Here is a 25962-nt window from a genome sequence, read left to right as displayed (position 1 = left end):
TTTTTGGCAGCATTGGGTCTTTGTTGCTGCGCGTGGACTTTCTCTAGTTGCGGAGAGGGGGGGCTACTCTTCATCGAGGTGCACAGGCTTCTCATTGCAGTCGCTTCTCTTGTTGCGGAGCACGGGCTCTGTGTATGCGGGCTTCAGTAGTTGTGGCACGTGGGCTCAGTAGTTGTGGCCCACGGGCTTATTTGCTCCACAGCATGTGGAATCTTCCCGGACCAGGGATGGAACCCGTGTCCCCTGCATTGTCGGGCGGATTCTTAACTACTGCACCACCAGGGAAGTCCCTGTTTCTATTTTTCTATCTGTCTGTCTATCTGTCTACCTGCCTACCTACCTATTTGTCCGTCTGTTTTGTCCGTCTGTCTCTATTTTTCTATCATCCATCTGTCTGTCGGTCTGTCTGTCTGCCTGACTGCCTGCCTACCAACCTATCTGCCTATTTTTCTATCTATCATCTATCTACCTCCTTACCTACCTACCTATATATCCATCTCTCTGTGTCTATCTGTCTGTCTTTCATGGGGAGGTTCTGGATAGGGCAGGGCCTGGTGAGAGACAGTAATAGAGAGAACCCAGGAGTGGGCCTGAGGAGCCCCGCTCAGCTTTCTGACAGAACCTGAAGGATTCACTCAGGTTCGGCAGCAGGGAGCGAGCCTGGGGCTGAGGGCACTTTGTGGCCGTTCCTGAGTGGGTCACAGCAATTGTTCTGCGAGGGCTCAGGACTGATTTAGCAGGATTCAGGGATGGCGTGGCCAACTCCGTGGGATGTTGGTGTAGCCTCCTGAAGACTCTATCACTGGGTCTCAGGATACTATCTGGGACCCAAGGAGCTTGGGGGTGGGAGCCTGATATTTTCAGAGACCCAGGGGCATGGTAGTGGCCTCTGGTGATGGTCCAGGAGAACTCCAGGGACACCAGCGTTAAAATTAGTTATGTCCAAAAAAAAAAAAATTAGTTATGTCCATTAACAGAGGAATGGTTAAAGAAGATGCGGTACATATATACAATGGAATATTACACAGCTGTTAAAAAGAATGAAATAATGCCACATGCAACATGGTGGACCTAGAGATTGTCATACTGAGTGAAGTAAGTCAGACAGAGAAAGAGAAATATGGTATGATATCTCTTACAGGCAGAATCTAAAAATAAATGATACAAGTGAACTTATTTACAAAACAGAAACAGACTCACAGACTTAGCTTACCAGGGGGGAAGGGTGGGGGGAAGGGACAGTTAGGGAGTGTGGGATTGAAATGTACACACTGCGTTATTTAAAATGGATAACCAGGGACTTCTCTGGTGGCGAAGTGGTCCAAGGAACATCAGAGTATGGTCCTGAGGGCCTTTAAAATGAGAGCCCAGGGGCTGGAATGGTGCTCCGGAGACAGCTGGATCCCAAGGGACGTAAAGGTGACGGTTGGGCATGGCAAGTTCCCCAAGGTATTTTAGGACTCATGGGACATGAAAGCGGGATTCTTCAGCATCAGGGTGGATCTTAGTGGATATTCTAGCAGGACCCAGGGAGAGTCATGAAATGAACAGAGGTCCCTCACTTAGTTGAACATAGATTTACCATCTGTCATCGTTTAACACATGTGTCAACTTGGCTGGGCCACAGTGCCCGGTTGTTTGGTCCAACATTACTCTGGATGTTTCTGTGAGGGTGTTTGGGCTGAGATTTACACAGAAATCAGCAGACTCTGAGTAAAGCCGACCACTCTTCAAAATGTGGGTGGGCCTCATCCAATCAGTTGAAGGTGGAAAACTCACCTCCCCCCAACAAGCAAAGGGGAACTCTGAGAGCAGACTGCCTTTGGATTTCATCTGCAAGATGAACTCTTCTTGGTTTTCCAGACTGCCTGCCTTTAGACTTGAAATGTAACTCTTTCGAGTCCCCAGCCTGCCGGCCATCCCTATCAGATTTTGAACTCACCAAGTCTCCACAATCACGTGCGCCAATTCCTTATACCAAGTCTCTTTATATATATCTCCTGTTGATTCTGTTCCTCCAGAAAACCCTGACTAATACATCATATGACCACCTAGCAAGTCCACTCCTGGGTATATACCCAAAAGAATTGAATACAGCTATGCAAAAACAAAACAAAACAAAAAACTTGTACACAAATGTTCACAGCAGCATTATTCACAATAGCCAAAAAGTGGAAACAACCTAAATGTCCATCAGTTGATGAATGAGTAAATGAAATGTGGTCAGTCCCTACAATAGGATACTATCCACCTGATGCATTGGGAGATTGGGATTGACATATATGCACTAATATATACAAAATAGGTAACTAATAAGAACCTGCTGTATAAAAAATAAAATAAAATTCAAAAAAAAAAATACTATCCCCCCATAAGAAGGAACGAAGTCCTGATACAGGCTACCATGTGGATAAATCTTTTTTTTTTTTGCTGTACACGGGCCTCTCACTGTTGTGGCCTCTCCCGTTGTGGAGCACAGGCTCCGGACGCGCAGGCTCAGCGCCCATGGCTCACGGGCCCAGCTGCTCCGCGGCATGTGGGATCCTCCCGGACCCGGGGCACGAACCCGTGTCCCCTGCATCGGCAGGCGGACTCTCAACCACTGCGCCACCAGGGAAGCCCCATGTGGATAAATCTTGAAAACAATATTCTGGGGCATTCCCTGGCTGTCCAGTGGTTAGGGCTCCGTGCTTTCACTGAGATCTTCCACAAGCCGTGCAGCGCGACCAAAAACAAACAAACAAACAAAAACAGTATGCTAAATGAAAAGCCAGACACAAAATGCCACAATATTGTAGGATCCCATTCATCTGAAACGTCCAGAATAGGCAAAATCCATAGAGAGAGAAAGTAAATTTGTGGTTGCCAGGGGCTGGGGGGAGCAGGGGCCCCTTAACGTCTCTAGGGTCCCCTTTGGGGTGATGAGAAAGTTCTGGAACTAGATAGTGGTGATGGTGGCTCAACATTGTGAATGCACTAAATGTAACCAATAGTAACTCCTTTGTTTTGTGCACTTTACCACAGTAAAACAAATGAATGGGAGCATTATAGCGGGAGTGTGGGCTGCCGGTGGGTGGTTGGAGGGTGCCCCGAAGCATGATATAGTATACTGGGTCTGTGCGTTATTAAGGTCATATCAGAAGATATTAAAGAACTGCAGGCGCACTTTAAGGGGCCCCTTGGGGGAGGGGTTGGAAGGAGGAAGTGTGGAAGTATCTGGAGGACTTTTATCACAGCAGGAGCTAGTGACGGGCGTAGCGGGTGGTGGGGACAGACAGCGACCTAAGAAGGGGACGCACACAGACCCCCCAGTTTGGGACTCCGATAATGTTGATTCCCAACTTCGTCATGAATTTGCTGGGTGGCTGACACCCTCAAGATAAGAAAATAAGGGAGCAACAGAGAGAGAGAAAAAAAAAAACAAAAAGTTTCTAGAGAGAGGCAGAGACCAACACTCAGACGGGCTGGGCCCAGGGCCCGGGGTGTGCCCTGCAGCTGGGGGGCGGGGTTGGATATTCCTGGAGTCGAGGAGCCGTCTCCGGACAGGATGTGAGAGAGGAACTGGGGTCTCTAGTCACGGGAGCCAGCTGGGGCCGCAGGAGGGAAGGGATCGTGGCTGCCGTGAGCAGAGCTGGGGCCCAAGACCGAGGGTGGAGAGGGCCGGGCGCCCGGACTCCAGGGTCTCAGGGAGGAGGGAGCCGGCGGGGCCGAACTCCGAGCGAGGACTCTCAGCCTATCCAGGCTCTGTAACTAATTAACCAGCTCGGATCCAATTAAGGGGTGAAAGTTCATCGAGGAGGAGGGCCTTGTGGCCCTCCTGGCCCTTGTGATGATGTTGTCATCCTCCGGGATCGAACCCCTCCACCCGCAGTCGCAGGCGCGCGGGGTGGCCGAGGGGAGCCGAGCGGGAGCTGGGGGAGGGAGGGAGGGGCGGGGTGGGGGTCCGGAGGAGTCACGCGCCCCCTCCCGCCCCAGGTCTCCCATTGAGGATGCGGGTCCGCCGGCCTCAGCCCTGGGGGCTCGGTCTGCTGCTCGTCCTCCTGCCTGGGACGTTGAGTGCAGGTGAGGGGGCTCCGGGGGGCGCCGGGGCTGCCGCGGACGAGGGAGGTGGCGCCCGCCGGGAAAAGAGCAAAGGAAACGAAATCTGAGGTCCCACTCGAGCCAGGCACTTCCTTCTTTGCCTCATTTGACTTCGTTTCTCACGATCTCCTCCCTCTGGCGGTGTGTCTGGGAAACACCTGTCCCCTTCTTACTGAGTCTCTGTCCCTCTCTCTGGGTCTGGCCCTCCTCTCAGGTTCTGGCCTCTCTATCTGCGGTGGGGTCTTTTCTCTCTCGGGGTGTCTGTCCTGCTCCCATCTAGGTACCCCGGCCCATCTGCTCTCTTCACATGTGTCTCCGGCAGAGAGCCATCGCTCCCTCCTGTACCACTTCACGGCCGTGTCCGCCCCCGCCTCGGGGACTCCTGCCTTCTGGGTGTCGGGCTGGCTGGGTCCACAGCAGTACCTGAGCTACAATAACCTGCGGGCTGAGGCTGAGCCCTACGGCGCTTGGGTCTGGGAAAGCCAGGTGTCCTGGTATTGGGAGAAAGAGACCACAGACCTGAGGAACAAGGAGAAGCTCTTCCTCGAAGCTCTCCAAGTTTTAGGGGAAGGAGGTGAGGCTGGAACTCCTGAGTCTGAGGATGGACGGTGCTGGGGCCTGGATCCTGGGTCTGAGGGAGGAGGGGACCAAGGCCCCTGCTCCTGGGCCCTGCTCATCTGTGTTTGGGCATCCCAGGTCCCTACACCCTGCAGGGCCTGTTGGGCTGTGAGTTGGGCCCTGACAATGTCTCGGTGCCTGTGGCCAAGTTTGCCCTGAATGGCGAGGAGTTCATGATGTTTGACCCCAAGATGGGCACCTGGGATGGGGACTGGCCTGAGTCCCAGACCATCAGTATCAAGTGGACGCAGCAGCCCGAGGCAGTCAACAAGGAGAAGACCTTCCTGCTCTACTCCTGCCCCCACCGGCTGCTGGGGCATCTGGAGAGGGGCCGAGGCAACCTGGAGTGGAAGGGTGAGCAACCCCGCTGAGAGTCCTGACGCCCACGGACCCCTTCATCCCCACAGCCCTGCCCAAGGCCTCATCTTCTTCCCCAGCCTCTCCTCCCCAGCCTCCAGGCTTCCCGTCTACCCCGCTTTCCTGCAATCATGTCCCAGAGGGTCTTTCTCCACCCCAAGCTGCCCCTGCCCCTCTCCTGCACGCGGCCCTCCTGTGGCTCCTAGAGCCCTTGGGACACAGCTCAGGCCCCTCAGCCGGGCATTGAGACGCCACGTGGCATGGCCTCTGTCCCTCTCCTCAGCCTCACATTTCTCCATCTGCTCCATTTGGCCAGACAGAATCACCCGGAGCCCCTTCAGCTCACACCAGGCCTCCCATTTCTTCACCTTTGCCAGTTGCACTGGTGCCAGATGCCACCGGTGTCAGGTTCCACTCTGGCCCATGAGGCTTTCACTTGCCTCTTTTGGACACCCACAAGATCTTGTGTGACCTTTGTTACACTCTGAGCTATAATTACACACACAGCTGGGGAACTTAAGGGCTGTAGTTACAGCTGTCTTGTCCTCAGCCTCCCCCACAGTGCAATTCCTACTTCCATCTCGGCCCTCAACGTAGACAGTCCTCCACCTAGCAGCCAGAAGAATGTTTTAAAAACATAAATGAACTCCCATCCCACCAGTGCTTAAAACTGTCCCATAGATCCCCACTAGTCTTAGACTAAAATCCAGACTCTTTTCCAAGGCCTGCAAGCTCCTCATGGTCTGGCTGCCTTCCACCACTGTAATTTCACAATACCCCCAACGACAGTGGCCTTCTCCCTTTCCTCCAATATGTCAGGTTCTTTCCTTCCTCAGGGCCTTTGCATCTGCTGTTCGCTCTGCTTTTGATTCTCTTCCTTGGAATCCAACCATGACTGGGTCCTTCTCATGCTTGAGGTTTGCCCTTGGATGTCAGCTCTTCAGCAGGGCCCTCCCTGACCACGCTGGCTAGGATGTGCCGTCCCACCCCCGTTATTATCTCTCATGCCACTGTTTTGTCCATTCATTCGTTATAGCATCTTTCTTTTTTTTTGTTTTGTTTTGTTTTGCTTTTTATTGAGGTGTGACTTACTTACCTAAAGTACATGGCTCAATTAATTTTTTAACTTAAAAAAAAAAACACATTTATTTATTTATTTGGCTGTGCTGGGTCTTAGTTGTGGCACGAGGGATCTTTAGTTGCGGCATGCGGGATCTAGTTCCCTGACCAGGGATCGAACCCGGGTCTCCTGCATTGGGAGCATGGGGTCTTCACCACTGGACCACCAGGGAAGTCCCCTCAATTAATTAATTTTTTATTTTGGCCGTGCTGCACGGCCTGTGGGATCCTATTTCCCCAACCAGGTATCGAACCTGTGCTGTACGGCAAAGGAAGTCCCTCTCTTCCTTCCTTTCTTTTTTTTTTGGTCTCTCTCTTCTAGTCCACTGATTATTGGACTGAAATTCAGCCAATACCTCACTCTCTTGATTAATGTAGCTTTATAGAAAGTTTTGATATCTAGCAGTTAAGTTCTTCAGTTTTATTGCCTTGATTATGCCATGTCATTTGCATCTCTATATACATTTCTGCTTGTCAATTTCTGCCAAAAATTCTGTTGGGATTTCAATAGTGATTGAATTGTATCTATAGATTAGTTTGGGGAGAATTGACACCTTAACCATATTAAATTTTCGAATCCATGAATACAGTATATCCCTGTACTTGTTTAGATATCCTTTAATTTCTCTCAGTAATATTTTGTAGTTTTCAGTGTAGAGGTCTTACACCCCTTTGGTTAGATTTTTTTCCCTAAGTATTAGACATTTTTTGATGCTTCTGTAAATGGTAATTCTAAAAATTTCATTTTCTTATAGTTTGTAGTTTATAGAAATACTATTGATTTATAGAAATACTATTGAGTTTTATATATTTTCCTTGTATTCAGAAACTTTGCTGAATTCACTTACTGCTATTAATTTTTCCTAGATTCTTTCGGATCATGTCATATTCGACATGTTTTATTTATTTTCTTTTCTAGTTTTAGTAACTTTTATTTATTTTTCTTATCTTAGGATCCCCAGTACAATGTTGAATAGAGTGGTGATAATGAACATCTTGTAGTCTCAAACTCACAGGGAAAGCATTCAGCGTTTTACTATTAAGTATTATGTTATAGATTTTTATGTTATGCCCTTTGATGAATTAAGGAAGTTTCCTCCAACTCCTAGTTTGCTAAGAGTTTTTTTTTCTTTCAATTTAAAAAAATATATAAATTTATTTATTTATTTGTTTTTATTTTTGGCTGTGTTGGGTCTTAGTTGCTGTGTGCGGGCTTTCTCTAGTTGCGGTGAGTGGAGGCTAGTCTTCGTTGTGGTGCGTGGGCTTCTCATTGCGGTGGCTTCTCGTTGCAGAGCATGGCCTCTAGGCACATAGGCTTCAGTAGCTGTGGGTCACGGGCTCTAGAGCACAGGCTCAGGAGTTGTGGCGCAAGGGCTCAGTTGCTCCGTGGCATGTGGCATCTTCCCGGGCCAGGGATCGAACCCGTGTCACCTGCATTGGCAGGCGGATTCTTAACCACTGTGCCATCAGGGAAGCCCTCAATATTTTTTTCTTTAATAGATCTTTATTGGAGTATAATTGCTTCACAATACTGTGTTAGTTCCTGTTGCACAACAAAGCGGATCAGCCATATGCATACACATGTCCCCACATCCCCTCCCTCTTGAGCCTCCCTCCATCCTTCCTATCCCACCCCTCTAGGTCATCGCAAAGCACTGAGCTGAGCCGATCTCCCTGTGCTATGCTGCTGATTCCCACCAGCCAACTATTTTACATTCGGTAGTGTATATATGTCATGTTACTCTCACTTTGCCCCAGTTTGCCCCTCCCACCCCAAGTCCTCAAGTTCATTCTCTATGTCTACCTCTTTATTCCTGCCCTGCAATTAGGTTCATCACTACCATTTTTTTTTTTTTTAGATTCCATATATATGTGTTAGCATACGGTATTTGTTTTTCTCTTTCTGACTTACTTCACTCTGTATGACAGACTCTAGGTCCATCCACCTCACTACAAATAACTCGATTTCGTTTCTTTCTATGGCTGAGTAATATTCCATTGTATACGTGTGCCACATCTTCTTTATCCATTCATCTGTCGATGGACATTTAGGTTGGTTCCATGTCCTGTCTATTGTAAGTAGTGCTGCAATGAACATTGTGGTACATTGTCTCTTTTTGAATTATGGTTTTTTCGGGGTATATGCTCAGTAGTGGGATTGCTGGGTCGTATGGTAGTTCTATTTTCAGTGTTTTAAGGAGCCTCCCTACTGTTTTCCATAGTGGTTGTATCAATTTACATTCCCACCAACAGTACAGGAGGGTTCCATTTTCACCACACCCTTTCCAGCATTTATTGTTTCCAGATTTTTTAATAATGGCCATCCTGACTGGGCGTGAGGTGATACCTCACTGTGGTTTTGATTTGCATTTCTCTAATCATTAGTGATGTTGAGCCTCTTTTCATGTGCCTCTTGGCCATCTATATGTCTTCCTTGGTGAAATGTCTATTTAGGTCTTCTGCCCATTTTCTAAGAGTTTTTTTGTTTTCTTTTTTTATTTTGAATGGTGCTGAATTTTATCAAGTGACCATTTGCTTTGTCGCTTTTTTTTTTTTTTAAACATCTTTATTGGGGTATAATTGCTTTACAATGGTGTGTTAGTTTCTGCTTTATAACAAAGTGAATCAGCTATACATATACATATGTTCCCATATGTCTTCCCTCTTGCGTCTCCCTCCCTCCCACTCTCCCCATCCCACCCCTCCAGGCTGTCACAAAGCCCCGAGCTAATATCCCTGTGCCTTGCGGCTGCTTCCCCCTAGCTATCTACCTTACTACGTTTGTTAGTGTGTATATGTCCATGACTCTCTGCTTTGTCGCTTTTATTCTAACGTAGTGAGTTATATTAGCTGACTTTCAAATGTTAAACCAACCTTGAATTCCTGGAATAAACTTCACTTGATCATAATGTGTTATCCTTTATATAAGTTGCTTGATTCTATTTTCTAATATTTTTAGAGACTTTGAGTGTATTTACATGAGTGATATTGGCCTTAAATTCCCTTTCTTGTTATGTCCTTGTGAGATTTTGTTATTAAGGTACATTGGCTTCATAAAATGTGCTGGGAATGGTTTCTTCTTTTTCTGTTCCCTGGAAAAATTTGTGTAAGAGTGGTATATTTCCGGCTTCCCTGGTGACGCAGCGGTTGAGAGTTGGAGAGGCCAAAAAAGGGAGGGGCCCGGGACCAAAAAAAAAAAAAAAAAAAAAAGTGGTATATTTCTTCCTTAGTTGTTTTGTATAGTTCATGAATTATGTCATCCAGACCTGGATTTTTTTTTTAAAGAAGGTTGTTCTACTTATTTATTTATTTTTAAAATATTTATTTTATTTATTTATTTGGTTGCGCTGGGTCTTAGTTGGGAAGAACTCTTGGTTGTGGCATACATATGGGATCGATTTCCCTGACCAGGGATCAAACCCGGGCCCCCTGCATTGGGAGCACAGAGTCTTAACCACTGTGCCACCAGGGAAGGCCTTGGACCTGGAATTTTATTTGTAGAAAAGTTTTAAATTATTGATTAAAATTTTTAAATAGTTACAGGATTACTATTCAATTGTAAAACTTCTTTTTGTGTCAGTTTGAGAAGGTTGTGTTTCTCAGGAATTTGTCCAGGTCATTTAAATTTCAAATGCGCTGGCATGAAATCGAACCCGTGTACCCTGCATCGGCAGACAGACTCTCAACCACTGCGCCACCAGGGAAGCCCATGAAATTTTTCATATCCTCTTACTATCTTTTCTTTTCTTTTTTTTTTTTTTGGCTGTGTTGGGTTTTCGTTGCTGCACACGGGTTTCTCCTGTTGTAGCAAGCGAGGGCTACTCTTCGTTGTGGTGCGCGGGTTTCTCATTGCGGTGGCTCCTCTTCTGTGCCACCAGGGAAGGCCTTGGACCTGGAATTTTATTTGTAGAAAAGTTTTAAATTATTGATTAAAATTTTTAAATAGTTACAGGATTACTATTCAATTGTAAAACTTCTTTTTGTGTCAGTTTGAGAAGGTTGTGTTTCTCAGGAATTTGTCCAGGTCATTTAAATTTCAAATGCGCTGGCATGAAATTTTTTTGGTTTTTTTTTTTTTGCGGTACGCGGGCCTCTCACTGTTGTGGCCTCTCCCGCTGTAGAGCAAGGCTCTGGACGCGCAGGCTCAGCGGCCATGGCTCACGGGCCCAGCCGCTCCACAGCATGTGGGATCCTCCCGGACCGGGGCACGAACCCGTGTACCCTGCATCGGCAGACAGACTCTCAACCACTGCGCCACCAGGGAAGCCCATGAAATTTTTCATATCCTCTTACTATCTTTTCTTTTCTTTTTTTTTTTTTTGGCTGTGTTGGGTTTTCGTTGCTGCACACGGGTTTCTCCTGTTGTAGCAAGCGAGGGCTACTCTTCGTTGTGGTGCGCGGGTTTCTCATTGCGGTGGCTCCTCTTGTTGCAGAGCATGGGCTCTAGGTGCGTGGGCTTCAGTAGTGGCAACACGCGGGCTCAGTAGTTGAGGCACACGGGCCCAAGAGCAGGCAGGCTCAGTAGTTGTGGCACATGGGTTTAGCTGCTCCATGGTATGCAGGATCTTCCCGGACCAGGGATCAAACCCATGTCCCGTGCATTGGCAGGTGGATTCTTAACCACTGCGCCACCAGGGAAGTCCCTCTCTTACTATCTTTTTTTTTTTTTTTTTTTTTTACTATCTTTTGAATGACTGTTGGGTCTGTCTTATTTTCCCTCATCACACTTTCATAAACTCTTTCCATTTTATTTACATGTACACAAATATTCATCTCTCTCCCCTCATTAGAACACAAGCTCCATGAGTACAGGGACTTTTGTCTCTCTTGTTCACTGCTGTATCCCCAGTGCCCAGAAGAGTGCCGGGCACATCACATGGTAGATGCTCAGTATGTGTCATTGTAGGAAGGACTGGGTGAGAGATGGATACCCTCATGGTGGACAGGTTGGGTCTCTGTACCCCTGGGAAGGCCCTTCCCCCTTTACCATTATATTCTCTAGGCTCAGGAAGTCACAGGTCACGTGGTGGGGCCTCCTGGATAGAGTGGAAGGAATGGAGTCCTCTCTATGTCCCTCTCCAACCCTGGGCCTGGCCTTGGGGGTTCATGGGCCTGGAACTTAGGCCTGTCTGCCTCTTTGTCTGCAGAGCCACCCTCCATGCGCCTGAAGGCCCGACCAGGCAGCCCTGGCTTTTCTGTGCTCACCTGCAGCGCCTTCTCCTTCTACCCACCCGAGCTGCAGCTGCGATTCTTACGGAATGGGATGGCAGCTGGGTCTGGTGAGGGTGACATTGGCCCCAACGGCGATGGCTCCTTCCACGCCTGGTCATCACTGACAGTCAACAGTGGCGACGAGCACCACTACTGCTGCGTGGTGCAGCATGCAGGGCTGGCCCAGCCCCTCACTGTGGAGCTGGGTGAGGTCCCGCTGGGGGTGATGCTTCCTGCTTCTGGTTGCCTTTTCTCCCTCTACTGCAGCAGTCCTTCCTGAGTCTGACCACCTTCCACTCCGCCGCTGCTAGTTCTTCTTGCGTCTGACTGTTTTCTGCCCCACCACTGCCAGTTCTTCCAAAGCCTGACAGCCTTTTGTCCTGTGTTGCTTGCCTCCCCAAGTCTGAGTGCCTTTCATCCTGCTGCTGCTGGCCTCATTGAGTCGGGCCACCCATTAACCACTATGGAAAGTCCTCCCTAAGTCTGACCACCTTCCGTCCTGCTGCTGCTAGTCTTCGTGGAGTCTGACCATTCGTTGTCTGCTGCTGCCAATCCTCTATGAGTCTGATGTTCTACTGCTCTGTGCCCACCCCTCCTCTCCAATTTGGAACACCACCCACCCTGCTGCTACACGTCTCTTGACCAGAGTGACTGAGACCCCTCTTGCTATGGCTGGTTCTTACATACAACCTGGGGGCTTTCTAGACCTAGAACATCATGTGAGTGGCCTTTCCACTCCCCCAAAACTTGGTGCTGGGATCTCTGAGCTTGGGAGGGACTGAGAACCCCCAGTCCCCCGTCCTGACTCAGATGTGCTGGAGGGTCCATTAAACATATCACAACATTCTCTGGCTGCAGAGTCACCAGCCAAGTCCTCGGTGCCAGTGGTTGGAATCGTCATCGGCTTCTTACTGCTCATGACAGTGGCTGCAGGAGGAGCTCTTCTGTGGAGGAGGACGAGGAAGGGGCTTCCAGGTGTGGGACAGGGAGAGGGAAGTGCCTCAGAGAGAGGGACAGAGATCCCCCAAAACGAGGGAGACACATTCCTGGGGGGACAGAGGTCTAGACAGAGAGGGACAGAGACCCAGAGAGTGGTGGGGACAGAAAACTAGAGGGGTGAAACAGAGACTCAGAGCGTATAGAAACCCACAGGGTAGGACAGAGACTGAGAAACACACACACACACACACACACACACACACACACACACACGTGGGGGAGGGGAAGTCAGAGACCCAGAGGATTTCAAAGATTCTAATGATCTCTCCCCCTTCCCTCTTTCCTCAGCCCCTTGGATCTCTTTCCGTGGGGATGATGTAGGGGCCCTCCTACCCACTCCTGGCCTGTCCAAGGAAGCTGAATCTTAGGATATAAATGCATTTGCAGCGACTGCAGATCGTCCCCCATCCTGGCTGCTACCAGCTAATGTAGTCAGGTCCTTTTCATGCTGTGAGACCTCCCGGAATCCTGGTATTTCTGAGCCTCCAGAAGGAGCCCGATGTCCGCCCTCTGGATTTCTCCTTCTGTGGCCTGCCTCAGTTTCCCCTCCTGATATATATGGCTCTCTTCCACCTCCACATATAACATGGGTTTGGGCCCGAATCATTGTGTTCTCATCGTTTCAACTTTTTAGGAAATTGTGGGGGGAATAAATGGTGTAAGCCTTGGGCTTCAAATCTCTCCTGAGGCTAATTTGTTGCTATAGTGGAATCTACCAATTTTATATACCAAGTCATATATTTTTAATAAATTTCACAAATATTTACTGGATGTTTGTGCCCGGCATTTTGAGGAATTCTTGGCTGGAGTCTGACCTGACTCCTTGGAGGAACGGAAGAGTTATTCCCTCCTTTATCACATGGTAGATGCTCAGTATGTGTCATTGTAGGAAGGACTGGGTGAGAGATGGATACCCTCATGGTGGACAGGTTGGGTCTCTGTACCCCTGGGAAGGCCCTTCCCCCTTTACCATTATATTCTCTAGGCTCAGGAAGTCACAGGTCACGTGGTGGGGCCTCCTGGATAGAGTGGAAGGAATGGAGTCCTCTCTATGTCCCTCTCCAACCCTGGGCCTGGCCTTGGGGGTTCATGGGCCTGGAACTTAGGCCTGTCTGCCTCTTTGTCTGCAGAGCCACCCTCCATGCGCCTGAAGGCCCGACCAGGCAGCCCTGGCTTTTCTGTGCTCACCTGCAGCGCCTTCTCCTTCTACCCACCCGAGCTGCAGCTGCGATTCTTACGGAATGGGATGGCAGCTGGGTCTGGTGAGGGTGACATTGGCCCCAACGGCGATGGCTCCTTCCACGCCTGGTCATCACTGACAGTCAACAGTGGCGACGAGCACCACTACTGCTGCGTGGTGCAGCATGCAGGGCTGGCCCAGCCCCTCACTGTGGAGCTGGGTGAGGTCCCGCTGGGGGTGATGCTTCCTGCTTCTGGTTGCCTTTTCTCCCTCTACTGCAGCAGTCCTTCCTGAGTCTGACCACCTTCCACTCCGCCGCTGCTAGTTCTTCTTGCGTCTGACTGTTTTCTGCCCCACCACTGCCAGTTCTTCCAAAGCCTGACAGCCTTTTGTCCTGTGTTGCTTGCCTCCCCAAGTCTGAGTGCCTTTCATCCTGCTGCTGCTGGCCTCATTGAGTCGGGCCACCCATTAACCACTATGGAAAGTCCTCCCTAAGTCTGACCACCTTCCGTCCTGCTGCTGCTAGTCTTCGTGGAGTCTGACCATTCGTTGTCTGCTGCTGCCAATCCTCTATGAGTCTGATGTTCTACTGCTCTGTGCCCACCCCTCCTCTCCAATTTGGAACACCACCCACCCTGCTGCTACACGTCTCTTGACCAGAGTGACTGAGACCCCTCTTGCTATGGCTGGTTCTTACATACAACCTGGGGGCTTTCTAGACCTAGAACATCATGTGAGTGGCCTTTCCACTCCCCCAAAACTTGGTGCTGGGATCTCTGAGCTTGGGAGGGACTGAGAACCCCCAGTCCCCCGTCCTGACTCAGATGTGCTGGAGGGTCCATTAAACATATCACAACATTCTCTGGCTGCAGAGTCACCAGCCAAGTCCTCGGTGCCAGTGGTTGGAATCGTCATCGGCTTCTTACTGCTCATGACAGTGGCTGCAGGAGGAGCTCTTCTGTGGAGGAGGACGAGGAAGGGGCTTCCAGGTGTGGGACAGGGAGAGGGAAGTGCCTCAGAGAGAGGGACAGAGATCCCCCAAAACGAGGGAGACACATTCCTGGGGGGACAGAGGTCTAGACAGAGAGGGACAGAGACCCAGAGAGTGGTGGGGACAGAAAACTAGAGGGGTGAAACAGAGACTCAGAGCGTATAGAAACCCACAGGGTAGGACAGAGACTGAGAAACACACACACACACACACACACACACACACACACACACACACACACACGTGGGGGAGGGGAAGTCAGAGACCCAGAGGATTTCAAAGATTCTAATGATCTCTCCCCCTTCCCTCTTTCCTCAGCCCCTTGGATCTCTTTCCGTGGGGATGATGTAGGGGCCCTCCTACCCACTCCTGGCCTGTCCAAGGAAGCTGAATCTTAGGATATAAATGCATTTGCAGCGACTGCAGATCGTCCCCCATCCTGGCTGCTACCAGCTAATGTAGTCAGGTCCTTTTCATGCTGTGAGACCTCCCGGAATCCTGGTATTTCTGAGCCTCCAGAAGGAGCCCGATGTCCGCCCTCTGGATTTCTCCTTCTGTGGCCTGCCTCAGTTTCCCCTCCTGATATATATGGCTCTCTTCCACCTCCACATATAACATGGGTTTGGGCCCGAATCATTGTGTTCTCATCGTTTCAACTTTTTAGGAAATTGTGGGGGGAATAAATGGTGTAAGCCTTGGGCTTCAAATCTCTCCTGAGGCTAATTTGTTGCTATAGTGGAATCTACCAATTTTATATACCAAGTCATATATTTTTAATAAATTTCACAAATATTTACTGGATGTTTGTGCCCGGCATTTTGAGGAATTCTTGGCTGGAGTCTGACCTGACTCCTTGGAGGAACGGAAGAGTTATTCCCTCCTTGAGGGAAAGGAAAGCCTCCTCAGGCTTCTTGCTTCCCTTCCTTCCTAAAACTTGCGGACAAAGGGGAAGATAAAACTACACCTCCCGTGAGGCTTTGGAGCTAGAACAACTGCAGGTGGTCGGGGACGGCGCCCCGACGCCTGCCGGGAGTTGTAGTTCCCCCGGCCGTGTCACTCCGGTGTTGCCCACCCCGCCTGCCCTGGGAAGGGGCGGGGCGAACCTCAAGGGGCTGCGCTTTTCTTTGTGGACGTGGCGAGGGGCGCCCTTGGCCCGCCCAGCTCTCATCGGCCCCGCCCCATGAGGCCCTCAAGAGCACTCGTTGGTAGGAGGGCGGGCCTCTGCGCTGCAGGAGGCGGGGCCTGGCTGGAGAGCAGCCAAATTGGGCATCTTTTTGGAGAACTCGGAGTGGAATTTAGACAGCGAAGTGAAGCTGCCTGACCGGGTAAAGGGAGGCGGGGGCGGCTGCCCTGCCCAGCGAGGACGGTTCGGGTCCACTTGGGTGGAGGATTGGGGACCAAGCTGAAAGCGATGCCCGGGGGCCTGCATGATTTCTTTCTGGCCACGACCCCGCCCTGAACTACGCTTGGGAATTGCGCCATGTCTCCCGCTTGAATCCTCCCCACTTGCGGCTCTGGTACGCCTCTGGGACTTCCTCAGAGGATTCGGTCCCCACATCTGGCTTAACCTCAGAGAACCCCGCCTTCCTTCTCCCCTTCCTGTCCCTTCTTGAGCTCAAAACTTTGCAGCCAGCTACCAACTCTCTGTCCTGTCCTAGGCTCCCCCATCCCCATCCTCCTGTCCCGTCTCTGTCCTGTTCTCTGTGACCCCTGACTCCTAGCCTGCACCACTCCTCAGGGACTGATGATGTGGCGACCGTCACTTCTGCTGCTGCTGTTGCTGCTCAGGCGCGGAGCCCAGGGAAAGCCATCCCCTGACGCCGGCCCTCATGGCCAGGGGAGGGTGCACCACGCGGCCCCCCTGAGCGAGGCCACTCATGATGACGCTCACGGGAACTTCCAATATGATCATGAGGCTTTTCTGGGACGAGAAGTGGCCAAGGAATTCGACCAACTCACCCCAGAGGAAAGCCAAGCCCGTCTGGGGTAGGAGAGAGATGGAGGGGGAGGAGGATTCAGGGTTGTAATTTTAAAGAGGGAGGAGGTCAGGGGAGGCCTCGATGAGAGGGTAATATATGAGACACGTGGCTGTATGGGGGAATAGCATTCCAGGCAGAGGGAACTGTAAGTGCAAAGGCCCTGAAGCAGAATCGGGCCTGATGTGCCTGATGTGTCTGCAGAACAGTGAGACCTATGTGACTGGAACCTAGTGAGTGGAGGGAGAGAGTAGAAGGTAGTGGCAGAGAGAACAAAGGGGTCAGGTTGTGCAGGGCCTTTGGGGCCACAGTGAAGTTTTAAGCTTTTCTCTGAGTGAGATAACGGCTATGGGATGGCTCTGAGCAGAAGGAGGACGTGAGCTGACTTAGGCTTTAACAGGATCCTCTGGTTGCCATGCAGGGCACAGACTATAGTGAGCAAGAAGCAGGGAGCCCAGTGAGGAAGTGACTGCAGTCTTCCAGGTGGGAGAAAAGAGACTAGGGTCACCAGATTCAGGGTGGAGATAGCGGTGGTGGCCAGGTCTGCTGGCTGGGATATTGTGCATGGATGGGGTTGGGTGTAGAAAGGACGGGGGAGGAAAGGCAGTGATAGACTTACACATAATACAATGCCTGGAGCTGTTCAAAGTGCTTTACGAGACTTAAGTCGTTTAATCCCCACACGGTTTACGAGGTATGTTCTGTTATTTATCCCCATTTTACAGAGGGGGAAACTAAGGCACAGACAGGGTAAGTGACTTGCCCACGGTCACACAGCCAGCAAGAAGAGGTGGCAGGATTTGAACCTAAATGTCTGGCTCTAGAGCCCAAACTCTGAACCACAGCTGGAACCTCAGGGTAGCCAGACCCCTACTAAACAGAGCAGAGACAGCCTAGCGCGGGAGGAAGGGATCAGCGACCTGGGCAGGGCCATCTCGAATTCAGTTCTGGGGACTGGTTTGCGGGGGCTTCGGGACGGTGACAGGAAGAAGGGCTCCATGTGGGCTGTGTTAGCGCTTGGGCGAGAACACAGACCAATGACGGGGCATTGCCAGGGGAGAGGGATGGGACCTGGGAGCCGAGAGGCGTGGCTCGAGAGACGGGGCATGAGGTGGGGGCCTAAAAGGGCTTGACATGTGACATGGAGGTGTACAGGATCAGGCTGGAGCACGGGGAGGAGCGGGTGGAAGCTGAGCCTGCAGTGTTGGGGCTGATGGTTGGGGGAAAGCCTGATAACGGCTGGGAAAAACTAGAGAAAAGGGGCGAGTCGCAGCATACCTCGGGGCTGCAGGGATACGGGCCTGAAATTGACGCTCGCAGCCCGGGAGGGGGCCGAGCAGAGGCCGGGGCTAGAGGGGCTAGAGGTTCTGAAGACTGGCAGAGCCAGGGGAAGGGGGCGGGGCCTGAGACGGCGAGAGGTCCGGAGAGTCTGTAGCCGTGGCAATCGGAGTTCAGAGTGAGTCTTGGGACAGGGAATCTGCGGGCGAGGGGCACGGTGTGATTCCCTGCCCCCTGCCCCCCTCCCCAGCTCGTTCAAGCTAGAGATGGAGCACGTGCAGGCCAGAGTGGAGAGTGGGACCCTGGATTGTCATAGGTCTTTTCCGCAAGCGAGCGTGTCGTGGACCGCAGCGCCAGCCACAGGCCCGCCGCGTCTCGGAAAGGGTGTTATTGCCTCTGGGAGCGGACCCTGGATTGAGGGGGGCAGAGCCCTGAGGAGGGCGTGGTACCGGGATTGACAGGCGCCTCCCTCCGATTTGCTGGCGACTCAGGGACAACATTTTCAGCCCTATGTGGGGGTGTGTCTCGAGTTCCTGGAAGAAGGCGGGACCCGGGGGTGGGCGGGGCCCGAGACTGACGTGTGCCCCGCCCCGGCTCGCAGGCGCATCGTGGACCGCATGGACCGCGCCGGGGACGGGGACGGCTGGGTGTCGCTGGCCGAGCTCCGCGCGTGGATCGCACACACGCAGCAGCGGCACATACGGGACTCAGTGAGCGCGGCCTGGAACACGTACGACACAGACCGCGACGGGCGTGTGGGTTGGGAGGAGCTGCGCAACGCCACCTACGGCCACTACGAGCCGGGTACGCGAACCGACCCCTACTCCCCACACACACCATGACCCGGACCTTTTTGACACCTTCATCCTGAGAACGTTAAGCCCGTTAACCAGATCCATGACCTTTGACCTCCGACCCTTGACCAGGGTCTACCCACTTCTAGAACCCCATCACCCTGAAACCCCCAACCCTTTATCTCTGGTTTCTCATTCTGACATCCACTGGGGAACTTCAGATCCTTGACCAGGGACATCTACCTCCCAAGCCCTATCGGCCTGACCTTTGATCTCTGACCTCTCATCCTGAGAGCCCCAAACCATTTATTCTTCCTCTGCCTCTGGATTCCCTCCTCTCCAACCCCATGCCCCAGTCCTCGGCCCCCCACGGCTCTTATCCACTCCCTCCTGGACCCTCAACCCAGCCTCCCCCTCCAGCCTGTCCCTCACATACACCCAGAGGGATCTTTCCACACTCAGAGCTGACCTTGACCTTCCCCTGCTCACAGCCCCCCATGGCTCCCCAGGGTCCCCAGGAGAGAGTCTTAGCTCCTCAGCCCAGTCTCACCCAACCATCCACCACCGTTTTTCTGCATTTTCTGCCCCAGCCAAATGGATCTTCTGCAGTTTCCCTGAACTCACGGTGCTCTTCAAACCTCTACACTCTGCACATACTGTTCCCTTTGTTGAAAATGTCCTTCCCCTCCTCTGTGTCCAGCAAGCTGAGTCAGTATACTGCACCAGAGCATGACTTCGGGGCCCAGGGGGCCAGTATCAACTCAAAGTCCATCCTTCCTGGCTGCATGACCTTGGGCAAGTTATTTCCTCTCTCTGACAGTCAGCTTTCTCCTTCATAAAGTAAGAATAAATGAAAAAACGGAATTCCCTGGAGGTCCAATGGTTAGGGCTTCGTGCTTTCACTGCCAACCGTGAGGGTTCAATTCCTGGTCGGGGAACTAAGATCCTACATGCCGCTCGGTGCAGCCAAAAAAAAAACCCAACAACAACAACTACTACAAAATAACTCATTTTGCTTGCTTTTTGTGAGAATTAATTGCAATTTTGTAGATAAAGAGCTTAGCACATAATAAGCTCTCACTACAAGGTAGCTACTATTAATTATTATTATTTCGGTGGAGGTCTCCCTGCCCTGACTCCCCAGAGTTAGATTCCTTTGTCTTTTTTTTTTTTTTTTTTAATTTTTGGCCACACCCTGCTTCATGTGGAACCTCAGTTCCCAGACCAGGGATTGAACCCGAGTCCCCTGCATGGGAAGGTGGAGTCTTAACCACTGGACCACCAGGGAAGTCTCAGATCCCTTTGTCTTAAAGCACATCCCACCAAGATCCCTCCTTCCCCAGGTGAAGAATTTCACGACGTGGAGGACGCAGAGACCTACAAGAAGATGCTGACTCGGGACGAGCGGCGTTTCCGGGTGGCTGACCAGGATGGGGACTCAATGGCCACTCGGGAAGAGCTGACGGCCTTTTTGCATCCTGAGGAGTTCCCTCACATGCGGGACATCGTGATTGCTGTGAGTGGGGGCCTGAGGAACGCTGCTTCCCACCTCCCTCCCGGGACCCAGGCTTCTGATGCCAGGACTAGCCTCCCAGCACTTACCTTCGGGGCTCCAGTGCCCACCCTTCAACCCCCCAGTATCTAATCTCTCCTGATCTGGCCTCCCCCTTTCTGTGCTCACATCTGGGGTCCAGGCACCCAGCCTGCCTTCAGAATACCACATCCCCCAGCAGTGCCTTAGATAGCCCCCATCCTGGCTGAACCCCAGGAAAATCCCAACCCCAGACATTGAGTGTCCACTCTGAGGCCATTCCTGTTGGCCCCCCATCTTCTATTACTTTATATATATATATTATTTTTTTTTTTTTTTCCAACTCTGTCTCTTTTTTAAAGTGGCAGGGTTTTTTTTTTCTTCTTTCTTTTTTTAATAGTAAGGAACTTGTTTTGAAGAGACTTTTTCTTCTTCCTTTTCCTGACAAGGCCGCTGAGAGTTTGGGTCTGGGTAAGACATGGGAATTGCCTGGCATTTCCAGAGCCCTTTGACAATGGACCACTTGTGGTGGTCCCCTTGGCTTTCAGGAAGCTTGATGGTATCCTCCTTACTTCCTCCACCTCTGTCTCTATTTTAAAATGGCAGGATTTTTTTTCTCTTCTCTCTTTTCTTTTTTTTTCCTTTAGACTTTAATTGCTAGAGCCATTTTAGGTTCACAGCAAAATTGAGTGGAAAGTCCAGAGATTTCTCCTGTACCCCCTGCCCATGCCAGGTGTAGTTAACTTCTTCCACCCCGTGGGGTTTCAGTACCTATAAGACAGCTCAAAGGACATGGCTCAGAATATTATCTATAGCCCTTGAAGAGGAACTAAAGGGTCCTTGACTATGCTTAATGACTAAACTAATAATATTTTGTCCTGTTTGACTGTTTTCCTTTGTTTCTGCATTTTCTCAGCCCTAATGCCTCTTTCTCCCCAGGAAACCCTGGAGGATCTGGACAAGAACAAAGACGGCTATGTGCAAGTGGACGAGTACATCGGTGAGTGGGACCTGATTCCCTTCCCAAGGAGGTCTGTCCTCTCCCGAGCATGGGTGGCAGCTGATATATATCAGCCATTAGAGCGAAGGCTCTCTGAAGTGGGGCAGGGTTGCTGCCTGGGTCCATCCATCCACCCAACATTTACTGAGTATCCACTGTGGGCCAGGCCTAAGGAACATTTACTGAGCACATATATTTCCTGGGCCCAACAAATCTTTATCAAACACCCTTTGTGTGCCAGGCTCAGGAAACATTTATTGAGTCCCTTCTGTTTGCCAGACCGCAAAAGCATTTATCAAGCACCTACTGTGTGCCGGGCCAGGAAACATTTATCAAGCACCTACTGCATGTTGGTGGTCGAGGATAGAGCAGAGAATATCACAGAGAAGGTCCGTTCCCGGGAAGGTGTGGAGTTTCTACAAAATCAGGGCTCAGGGGCTGTGTTTGGTTGGGATAGGATGTCAGGGAAATTGTCTCGAGCCTGCATTTACACAGCAAATGCTGCATCTCCTGTTATTCAGGATGTCGGGGAGCCCTCAAGACATGCCCCAGTTTCCCATTGGTTCTGCCTCTGTCCCTGTCCTCAGGGGTACAAAGAATTTGGTTGAAGGGAAGGCTATTCAACGTGGAAGTCTTTAAAGTTTGAAAACGTTGCTTTATAGAATGCTTTTATGGAACAAACCCATAGGCAAGACATTTTAATTTAAGCATCATTTATTTTTTTCTGTCTTCAAGGAAGATAGAAGTCTCTCTCTCTCTTTTTGGTCAGAAAGAACTCCAGGGACTTCCCTGGCAGTCCAGTGGTTAGGACTCGGTGCTTTCACTGCCATGGCCACAGGTTCAGTTCCTGGTTGGGGAACTAAGATCTCGCAAGACGCACGACATGGCAAAAAAAAAAAAAAAAAAGACGTAAGACCATTAAAAAAAAAAAAAAAAGGAAGGCTGAAGGCTAAGTGGGTAATTGTGTGTCTGGCACACCTGTTCCATCTTTGAGGACATCCCTCCCTGTGACAGCCCCCTGGCCTGGCCCGGAGTAGAGGAAGGCATTCTGTCCTAATTATGGTGGCTTTGTGTCTGGTATAAAAAGACTTGTCAGGTTGTAATGTCTTCCAAATGTATCTGTGGGCCCTTGGGGTGAAGAGCTTTTCAAACATTTACAAATAATTGCAACAAATGAGAGGCTCCTAGAATCTCCAGGGATGTTCTGGGTGTGGTGAGCTGTTCAAAGTGTAGCTTTAGAGGATCTCCTACTATGGTGCCTACTATGTGCCAGGCCCTGCACCACAGTGCACACTCTGTTTTATGCGTGTATCAGTCAAATGGATGGATGATTCAGTCAATCAAATGACCAATCAATGAAGCCAATTTCACACGCAGCAATAACGATCACCTGCAAGTCGGGTTTGTTATCAATTCCATTTAACAGAAGAGGAAACTGAGGTGAAGGAAAGTGAAGTGGGTGGTCCGAGGTTCCGGGCTCCAGGAGTGTCAGAGCCAGGCTGGGAGGCCCCAGGAACTGCCCCTGATGTCACCCCCTCTCACCCCCAACCCCAGCCGATCTGTACTCGGCAGAGCCCGGGGAGGAGGAGCCAGCCTGGGTGCAGACAGAGCGGGAACAGTTCCGGGACTTCCGAGATCTGAACAAGGACGGGAAGCTGGATGGGAGTGAGGTGGGCCACTGGGTGCTGCCCCCTGCCCAGGACCAGCCACTGGTGGAGGCCAACCACCTGCTGCACGAGAGTGACACAGACAAGGTGCAGGGGCGCAGGGGGGAGGATGCTGGCCCGGTGGGCAGAAATGACCAAAACGTGGGCCTGGGACTTTGGGGTCCCTATTTGGCTGGAGAAAGAAAGAGGGACAAAGGTCGAGGTGGGGAGGGAGAAAAGCAGGAACAGAGACCCAGGGAGAGGGGGACGGAGACCATGGGAGCCATACTTGGCTCCAGGGAGGAGTCTCCCAGGCAGGGCCCCCTGGCGTCCCACTGACCTCTGACCCCCTCTCAGGACGGGCGTCTGAGCAAGGCTGAGATCCTGGGCAACTGGAACATGTTCGTTGGCAGCCAGGCCACCAACTACGGCGAGGACCTGACACGTCACCACGATGAGCTCTGAGCCCCAGCGTGCCCACTGCAGCCTTGTCGCCCCATGGGCTGACCCGCAGAAGGGCCCCAGTGGCCAGGGCCCCCTGTCCGGCCCTGAAGGATGCGGACACAGCCTCCGGTGTCCCCCTGCCCCTGGGCTCTCATGGACCCACCAGGTCAACTTCTCTCCCTGAGACATCGCAGCCCCCCCCCAGATCCCCCCAGGGGCTCACAGACCCAAAGTGAGGGACCATCCACTTCTCACTGGCAGAGTCTCCCCACCCAGACCAAGGCCCTCTACGCCAAGCTCAGTCTGTAAGAGCCTCCACTAACCCCCAGCTCCGAATCTGAGCCTCACACCACAGAGACGAGAAACACTCCCCCAGGTGCCCCGAACTTGCCCCCAGCACTTGCCCAAAGGATGCCTCCTCTCTGCCAGGGAAGCAATAAAATCTAGTGCTGGGGCCCCATCTGTGTGTCTCCCTGAGGGGGTAACAGGGGCCTTGGGGGCTGTGGCTGGGAGAGGAACATGCTGGGAGTTGGGGGGCTGTGGGCTGAAGGAGGGGACAAGGCATTTGAAGAGGGAGCTCTGGGGGTTGGGCAGGGTTTGAGGTCGTCCCTGGAAACAAAAAATAAAACTAGAGGGCAGAAGACCTAAATAGACATTTCTCCAAAGAAGACATTCAGTGGCCAACAGGCACATGAAAAGATGCTCAGCATCACTAATTATTGGAGAAATGCAAATCAAAACCACAATGAGGTACCCCCTCATACTACCAGCCAGAATGGCCATCATTAAAAAGTCCACAAATAATAAATGCTGGAGGGGGTGTGGAGAGAAGGGAACCTTCCTACACAGCTGATGGGAATGTAAATTGGTGCAGCCAATGGAAAAGAGTATGGAGGTTCCTCAAAAGATTAAAAATAGAACTACCATATGACCCAGCAATCCCACTCCTCGGCATGTAACCGGAGAAAACTAATTCGAAAAGATGCATGCACCCCAGTGTTCATTACAGCACTATTTACAACAGCCAAGACATGGAAACAACCTAAATGTCCATCGACAGATGAATGGATAAAGAAGATGTGATATATATATATACAATGGAATACTGCCCAGTCATAAAAAAGAATGAAATAATGCCATTTGCAGCGACATGGATAGACCCAGAGATTATCATACTAAGTGATCTAAGCCAAAGACAAATATTATATTATCTCACTTATATGTGAAATCTAAAAAATTATACAAATGAACTTATTTACAAAACAGGAACAGACCCACAGACACAGAAAACAAACTTATGGTTACCAAAGGGGAAAGTGGGGAGAGGGATAAATTAGGAGTTTGGGATTAGCGGATACTCAGTACTATATATAAAATAGATAAACAACAAGGACCTACTGTATAGCACAGGGATCTATAGTCAATATCTTATAATGACCTATAATGGAAAAGAATCTGAAAAAAAATATATTTATAGCTGAATCACTTTGCTGTACACCAGAAACTAACACAACATTGTAAACCAACTATACTTCCAAAAAATAAAAAAAGAGTGAACCCTAATATGTCTATACACTTTCGCTAATAGTGATGTATCAATACTGATTTACCAAGTATAACAGTGCCACACTAGTGCAAGATGTCAATAGTAGGGAAAACTGGGAACTCTCTACTTTCCACTCATTTTGTAATAGGGAAGAACTTTTGTATTCTATTACAAGCTAATCACTAAAGGGATTTTGCCTTTAAGCTTAAATCATACATAATGACGCGTCTCGGGGAACCCTGCCTCCCAGGTAATGAGCATTAAGCTAAAACACCTTTGTTTAGCTCAAGGGAAACCTCCTGACCAGGCCCACCTGTGAATGGCTGAGGGAAGGAAGAAATTAACACCTCCGGAGTCTGACCTGGAACCAGGACTTTCTCTCTCCCCTTTTAGTATAAAAGGAGCCTGAATTCTAACTCGGGGAAGATGGTTCTTTGAGGTGCTGGTGCGCCATCTTCTCAGTATGCTGGCTTTGTGAATGAAGTCACTGTTCTTTGCCCCAACGACTCATCTCTGGATTTATTGGCCTGACGTGGGGCAAGTAGTACCAATTTTTGCAAAGCCTGCCAGGAGCCTTGCTGCTCATGGCCAACCAGCCCCGGTTGGGGAATTTTCGGGTAAGGCCCTAGCAGCTGCCGGGACCGCTTGTCCTGAGGATCTTCCCTTCAAAATTCCTCGAAGCGGCACCAGCTGACCCATCGCTTGGCAGTGGAAGCAAGAAATTGACCTGTGGGAGCCGACAGGCTCCATACAGCAGGGTAAGTAGTTCTGGTGTGTACAGCCGGACACTTTTTCCTCCACTTGGGGCTTTTTCCTCTGGAATAAGCCAGTTTGTTTTGTATTTGAGTGGGGGTACCCTGTTGGAGAGAGGCAATAACAGCTGGACTTTTCCCCGATTTGTGAACGGGATCGTTTGTTTCTTTGGATGCTGGCGTTTGTGTGCACTGTTTGTGTTTTGTTTGTCTTGTATTTCTGTCTTTAAAAATTGGGGAATGGGGCTTCCCTGGTGGCGCAGCGGTTGAGAGTCCCTCTGCCGATGCAGGGGACAAGGGTTCATGCTCCAGTCAGGGAAGATCCCACATGCCGCGGAGCGGCTGGGCCCGTGAGCCATGGTCGCTGAGCCTGCGCGTCCGGAGCCTGTGCTCTGCAACGGGAGAGGCCACAGCAGTGAGAGGCCCGCGTACCGCAAAAA

At 50.7% G+C, this 25962-nt stretch overlaps 3 protein-coding genes across 9 annotated transcripts; all 3 read left to right on the top strand.

Annotated features, from left to right (window-relative positions):
- The first annotated feature begins 3506 nt into the window (after window positions 1–3506).
- On the top strand, window positions 3507–13155 carry LOC112415448 (IgG receptor FcRn large subunit p51). 5 transcript variants are annotated; one of them, XM_024768461.1, is made up of 7 exons: window positions 3507–3621; window positions 3976–4062; window positions 4361–4654; window positions 4777–5052; window positions 11322–11591; window positions 12244–12360; window positions 12673–13155. In XM_024768461.1, the coding sequence occupies exons 2-7, from the start codon at window positions 3990–3992 to the stop codon at window positions 12750–12752; spliced, it is 1110 nt and encodes a 369-aa protein (XP_024624229.1). In that variant the 5' UTR covers window positions 3507–3621; window positions 3976–3989; the 3' UTR covers window positions 12753–13155. The 5 variants fall into 5 exon arrangements, with proteins under 5 accessions (XP_024624229.1, XP_024624231.1, XP_024624230.1 ...); XM_024768463.1 differs by having other exon boundaries at window positions 3508–3621; window positions 4403–4654; XM_024768462.1 differs by having other exon boundaries at window positions 3585–3680.
- A 215-nt stretch (window positions 13156–13370) lies between these two features.
- Window positions 13371–15356, top strand: LOC112415463 (IgG receptor FcRn large subunit p51-like). Its single transcript, XM_024768484.1, has 3 exons — window positions 13371–13784; window positions 14437–14553; window positions 14874–15356. The coding sequence occupies exons 1-3, from the start codon at window positions 13436–13438 to the stop codon at window positions 14951–14953; spliced, it is 546 nt and encodes a 181-aa protein (XP_024624252.1). The 5' UTR covers window positions 13371–13435; the 3' UTR covers window positions 14954–15356.
- Window positions 15357–15798: 442 nt separating this feature from the next.
- RCN3 (reticulocalbin 3) lies at window positions 15799–23730 on the top strand. Of its 3 annotated transcripts, none has more exons than XM_024768855.1 (7): window positions 15799–15880; window positions 16294–16541; window positions 18411–18613; window positions 19947–20119; window positions 21074–21134; window positions 22689–22888; window positions 23138–23681. In XM_024768855.1, the coding sequence occupies exons 2-7, from the start codon at window positions 16300–16302 to the stop codon at window positions 23243–23245; spliced, it is 987 nt and encodes a 328-aa protein (XP_024624623.1). In that variant the 5' UTR covers window positions 15799–15880; window positions 16294–16299; the 3' UTR covers window positions 23246–23681. The 3 variants fall into 3 exon arrangements, with proteins under 3 accessions (XP_024624623.1, XP_024624622.1, XP_024624621.1); XM_024768854.1 differs by lacking the exon at window positions 15799–15880 and adding an exon at window positions 15913–16072 and having other exon boundaries at window positions 22707–22888; window positions 23138–23730; XM_024768853.1 differs by lacking the exon at window positions 15799–15880 and adding an exon at window positions 15917–16072 and having other exon boundaries at window positions 23138–23727.
- The last annotated feature ends 2232 nt before the right edge of the window (window positions 23731–25962 follow it).

Source organism: Neophocaena asiaeorientalis, unplaced genomic scaffold (assembly GCF_003031525.2).
Source record: "Neophocaena asiaeorientalis asiaeorientalis breed wild unplaced genomic scaffold, Neophocaena_asiaeorientalis_V1.1 scaffold629, whole genome shotgun sequence".
Taxonomy (NCBI): Eukaryota; Metazoa; Chordata; class Mammalia; order Artiodactyla; family Phocoenidae; genus Neophocaena; species Neophocaena asiaeorientalis.
This window is presented reverse-complemented; position numbering and strand designations above follow the sequence as displayed.

Bases quoted from the DNA above. Each gene is read 5' to 3' on its own strand.
- LOC112415448 (XM_024768461.1), top strand. From the start codon at position 3,990: ATGCGGGTCCGCCGGCCTCAGCCCTGGGGGCTCGGTCTGCTGCTCGTC. The intron at 4,063-4,360 runs GTGAGGGGGCTC...GCTCCCATCTAG, and splicing joins GCCTGGGACGTTGAGTGCAG to GTACCCCGGCCCATCTGCTC. The intron at 5,053-11,321 runs GTGAGCAACCCC...CTTTGTCTGCAG, and splicing joins AGGCAACCTGGAGTGGAAGG to AGCCACCCTCCATGCGCCTG.
- LOC112415463 (XM_024768484.1), top strand. From the start codon at position 13,436: ATGTCCCTCTCCAACCCTGGGCCTGGCCTTGGGGGTTCATGGGCCTGG. The intron at 13,785-14,436 runs GTGAGGTCCCGC...CTCTGGCTGCAG, and splicing joins GCCCCTCACTGTGGAGCTGG to AGTCACCAGCCAAGTCCTCG. The intron at 14,554-14,873 runs GTGTGGGACAGG...CTCTTTCCTCAG, and splicing joins GACGAGGAAGGGGCTTCCAG to CCCCTTGGATCTCTTTCCGT.
- RCN3 (XM_024768853.1), top strand. From the start codon at position 15,983: ATGATTTCTTTCTGGCCACGACCCCGCCCTGAACTACGCTTGGGAATT. The intron at 16,073-16,293 runs GTACGCCTCTGG...ACCACTCCTCAG, and splicing joins CCTCCCCACTTGCGGCTCTG to GGACTGATGATGTGGCGACC. The intron at 21,135-22,688 runs GTGAGTGGGACC...CCCCAACCCCAG, and splicing joins GCAAGTGGACGAGTACATCG to CCGATCTGTACTCGGCAGAG.